At 42.0% G+C, this 5,154-nt stretch overlaps 1 protein-coding gene across 1 annotated transcript; it reads right to left on the minus strand.

The window, feature by feature from the left end:
- Window positions 1–1,166: 1,166 nt before the first annotated feature.
- On the minus strand, window positions 1,167–4,886 carry LOC123160940 (uncharacterized). Its single transcript, XM_044578792.1, has 6 exons — window positions 4,715–4,886; window positions 3,261–3,360; window positions 2,276–2,790; window positions 1,950–2,172; window positions 1,807–1,869; window positions 1,167–1,419 (listed from the first exon to the last, which is right to left on the minus strand). The coding sequence occupies exons 3-6, from the start codon at window positions 2,779–2,781 to the stop codon at window positions 1,378–1,380; spliced, it is 834 nt and encodes a 277-aa protein (XP_044434727.1). The 5' UTR covers window positions 2,782–2,790; window positions 3,261–3,360; window positions 4,715–4,886; the 3' UTR covers window positions 1,167–1,377.
- Between the last annotated feature and the right edge of the window lie 268 nt (window positions 4,887–5,154).

Consider the following 5,154-nt stretch of genomic DNA (forward strand, 5'->3'; position numbering starts at 1 on the left):
GCATCCAAAAAGCAAAAAATAAGGGATTGCACAAGCTCTCAACAATCAATCGGGATGGACGAAGAAGGTGAGGAAAGTGGAGGGGAGATTTCGACAACTACTTGTGTGCCAAGAATGAGAGGAAAGAAATGGGAGCAAGAGAATGCAAAGTCTCTCGGAGTGGCAAGCACATTGCCGGCCTCGTAGGCGGCGGAGATCATCTCCAAGGAAGAGGTGACAAGTGCCAAAAAAGAAGAAAAGGAGGAAAGGAAGGAACAAAATGCACATGTTAATTTCATGGAGGTGCAAATCAAGGAGGTTTGTACTTGAGAGACCAAAGACAGAGCTTGAGAGGAACAAGGTGAATAATGATGCAAAGCCAACAGAGACCGAGAACGTTTGGCTCGCAAGGCTCACCGTGGACTCGAGGATGATGTTGGCCGACACTAGCACCATAGACGGCGAGTCGAGAAGTTGTTCAAAAGGAGGTGTTCAATATAAATGCTTGTCATGACAACTGATTCATTTGGCTTCATGTGTTCGGCAACAAAAAAAAAAGGGACACGGGACACTATATCTATCATTCAACTAGCTGTTGATTATGTATATATATAGCCAAAAAAAGAAGAGATGGGCAAGTAGGAGACGCATTTAGGTACCATCATATTTGAGGGCCAAGTAGGGGATGTCTACAGACACATGCAGACGTGTTCGTAGACATTTGATGCACAACCCTCGAAGAAGCTCTTAGTGGGTACATGATCCAACAACCACCACACAAGTCTTTGCCGGCCGTTCAGAAAGTGTTGCAAGGTATGCATGCTAGCACTTAAGTAATTGGACATCATTTTGATACATTCTTCTATATGCCCATATGTTGCTCGCACCGGCACATGACTAGTAAAAATGTGCATGCCAGTTCTGGAAGGGCAGTTGATTCATGAACAGAAATAGAAGCAGATGGCACTCATGAAACGAGTAACGCCCCTTGACAGAAACAGCAGCAGATAGCGCTCATCAGAGTAGAGTAACATCTTCACAAAAATAGCAGCAGATAGCACTCATCAAAGGAGTAACATCTTTGGACGATAGAGGAATATTCATGAACGATGATTAATCTAAAGTAGGAGTATATATATAACAAAACATGGTGAATTATGATAATATTCTTCCACCACAAGAAAAAAGAACACAAGAAACTCTTCATTTGTTCATTCGATATGGGATTACACCGATGACAAAAACAGATAATGTTGTGAAAAAAGACGACATTCAAGAATTTGCGGAGCTGGTCACCTAAAACCTGATCACAAATCTGAATAGCCTATACAGACCAGATACTTCTCACGAGTCATGAGTTTAAGTTTTTATCAGGGAATTGATATTTGACCAGAAGCTTCAGGCAAGTCCCCTCCGTGAAGAAACCTTAGACTCTGCTTTCTGTTGCATATTGAAATATAAATATACGAGTATTAACTCAAGAATAATATGATGCACACTTCCTAATTAGTGTGCACATGACAGTGACAATAGAAAGATATTGGAGCGCCTATCCCAAAAATGCCATCAGCTAGGAAACCAAATAAACTAGCCACTACCAATCATGTTGCAAGACAAATGCAAAATAATCAAGGTTTTGAGTGGATAATTCCAGAAACTTGAAGGCCATCTTTAATTCCTTTGTACTCTACCTTTCGGCAAGGTGGAAAAAAAATCCATTCTCTTTTTCCAACAAATGATTTCTGTTTTCTTTTTTCAGCGAGTGCCCACATTTTTAAATGATTCACAGAAGTAAATAAATGAGAAGATAAGAAGAGAAGTGCATACCTTTGTCCAACGCGCTGACAAGTCTGCAGATAATTTAGCTACAGTTTCATTCATATTCTTCGTCTGTTAGGATATTATTAGAAGAGGAGTTAGGGTAATCCGAGTAATGGAGAAGCAGAAACTGAATTAAGAAATATACTCACCCCTTTGATATTAAAGCAATCAAGAATCCAACGCCTAATCTGGTCAATTCTAACAGCAAACTTCATCCCATCATATCCACCAAGCAAAATCCCCATTACTAGCATCTTCTTCGTGAATATAGGTCCCCCGGAAGCTCCCCCTTCCGCCGACATGGCAAACTCGAAAAACTCCAAGTCTGAATGGTACCTCCAGGTGAAATCATTGGCAGTTATGGGGAGGCCACTGCAGTAAATACATATATGTTATACATCTAGTGGATACCTTATACAAGATTTCAGATCTGCTGTTTTCACTTTAAATTTTAACAAATATATAGGAAACTCACGAGATTTCGCCCTCTGCGATAGTGCCAAACAAAAGTTTGCCATCTTTCTCATGTGTTGGCAAGCAGAAAATGGAGAACACCCTTTCTCCCCTTGTGTATACAGACTGGCCCATCATGTTCTCATCTTCAATGAATTTTACAGATTCATATAATTTATTGGGGACAGGAACAAGTACAAGACATAAGTCCTTCCACCAATCAATGCAATAAACTCTTCCTTCAGCCGAATGCCCATCAAAGAAGTTCAGTCTAATGGTTATATTGCCATTTAGGATGAGGGCAGTATCGAATCCAGGACCATAGCACGTGATGAAACTTTGGAAAATGTGAGCACAGCCGAGAACTAACATGATCTTAGATGAATGAATGATAGAACCTGTTGCGACACTGAGTTCCCTACCCTCCACACGACTCTCCTTCCACCAAGCTGTCAGGCTAACAACTGACTGAAGATGTTTATCCTCGAGTTCACGGATGATATGAGCAGATTTGCCGTTGTCATCCATGGCCAGCCACTGTCATATGATTATTGAAGCACATGATCAACATAAGTAGCACTGAAATGAAATTATATTTTACATGCAGGCATTTTAAGCAAAAGTAATGATGCCGAAAGATGCAATAATACAGTTGGCATGGGAGTGCATGTATCATATTGTCAATAAGAGACAGCAGGCATGCAAATTGCATGTCATTTTCCACATAAGCAAGAAATAACAGTGAAAGGTTCAAGAAACAAGAAAATCTAGCAATCCATAAGGTTTTGATATGATGAGTATAGAGCAGTAGAAAATCACATTGAACAGCTAAAGCAGTTAGTCAACACCATTCAGATAAGAAAAACGGGAGAAGTCCACTGAGTTGTGGTGTCTCTGAACCTGACCATTCAAACCATCGGGTATATAACCATAACCAACATGTTGAATATGCATTGAAACGGAAATCAGCAGGCACAATAGTGGATTTGGGATTATATGGTACTCACAAGTCAGATCAATTGCAAAAACATATATTTCTTGCAGCATGAGCAGAGGGAGGATCAAATGTTCAGAACCACAACATCATCAGCAACTTGCTTTATCAATCTACAGGTGAAAAAGCTAGTTGTGAGTAATAAGATGGAAAAAGATATGTAAGCTTTAAAAAAACGAAATGGGACATAGTTGGTATATGCCACAAGGAGACGTTCTAATAGAATGCTGAAGTTAAATGTCACATGTTCAAATCAATTGCATTCAATGAAAATTTACTTTCAACAATCTTATCCATCTCTGAAGTTAAAAAATGGCAAACAACTCCAAGAATCTGGTTGCACTTAAAACTCAAGCAGCGTGGGTTCTCTCTCATCTAATCAGCAGTCAGGCTTTCCTAGATGAGACCAAATTACCTCTCATCAACAGAACACTAATTGAACTATAGACGACCTAATCAATCAGGTATGTTTATCGGTGGTGGGCACAGGAATTGAACTTATCCAGAGCGAAACACTCAGGGTCTAATTTTTATTTATTACAAATGCAAGTCTACTCCAGCAAAACTCATGAGATTCAACTACTAAAAATCTGAAAGAAGCATAAAATGGTATTAAAAAACTATTAACATATTGTGTTGCCGCTTGAAATGCTCACTTGTAGCCACAGATACGACGTGGCAACAGGGGCACGGCGGGCGGACAAGCGGTGCAGCAGTGGACTAGGGCTTGGAAAGGGATTAATTTTGGGGACATATCAACACCGGATTGTTTGGTAGCTGGCCTTTCATTAATAAACATACTACAAACTTTATTGGTTGGAAGAAATTGTAGCAGAGATACAAATGAGATCATGAGGTATCCCTGGACAAATATGACGGCCTTGGTATAATAAATGCGACATATTTGCTGATTGTGCGCCTCATAATTAGTGCCTTTTTTAGGGACTCATGATAAATGCGACATATTTGCTGATAATTAAGCGCTGCAGCCCAGTCTAGTGACTACTCCAGCCCAAAATTCTGTATCTCCCTCAACCTCATCTACATCCCAGAATCACGTAACAGGTAAGCAGCAGCGCCGCCGCAGGAAAACTAAGAGGACTGGAACGGATCGAAGGAAGAACAGGTAAGGGGTCGTTGATCCGCCGCCGGCGACCCCGGGCGGCCGGCCACCCCAGCTCGCTGGGTGGTAGATCCGCCACTGCTGTATGCTGAAAACACATTCCGATCGGCAACCAAAATATATTTCGTCAAAGGCCAAATAACATCAGAATAGGAGGTGATCTTACTGCACCAAACGAATCCTACCAGGAAGTTACAACAATCTCCTGACCATCCAAATTCACCGCTTGCAAACATATAAACAAACATAATGCAGGCTATGGCGGCGGGGCAAGAGCACGTTCCTGCTGCCTAGCTAGCGACGAACTTGAGCTTTGGATATGGATCCGTGGCAAGAGGAGGTACCTTCCGGGTGGCGGTGGCGGTGACGGTGGAGAGGGGCAGGTCAGCGTGCGGTCGCCGCCTCCTACGGTCGCCGCCTCCTGCCCGGAGTTGTAGGGTTTTGTCCTGCCTCGTGCGCCGTCGGCCGTCGCACCTCTCTTTTCTGAGTTCCTTCCGAGGCCCCCTTATTTGTCTTGGGCCAAATAAACACTTAATCCCTTGTTTTTACATTTGTCCCGGTTGTGGGCTGATAATATAGTTCTAAACCGACCTGGCTGTTGAACCCATTAGGGCCCAAAAGACGAGCTGGGAGAAGGGGCGCGCGTGGTAAGGCAGGCCCATTTCCCGGCTCAGTCATTACTTTTTTATTTTTCCTTTTCTGTTTTCTCTCCGGTTGTTTTCATGTTCTTATGTTTTTTCAGTTTTCTTTCCCTTAAATTTTTTATTTTAGTCGGTTACTTACC

Source organism: Triticum aestivum, chromosome 7B (assembly GCF_018294505.1).
Source record: "Triticum aestivum cultivar Chinese Spring chromosome 7B, IWGSC CS RefSeq v2.1, whole genome shotgun sequence".
NCBI lineage: Eukaryota > Viridiplantae > Streptophyta > Magnoliopsida > Poales > Poaceae > Triticum > Triticum aestivum.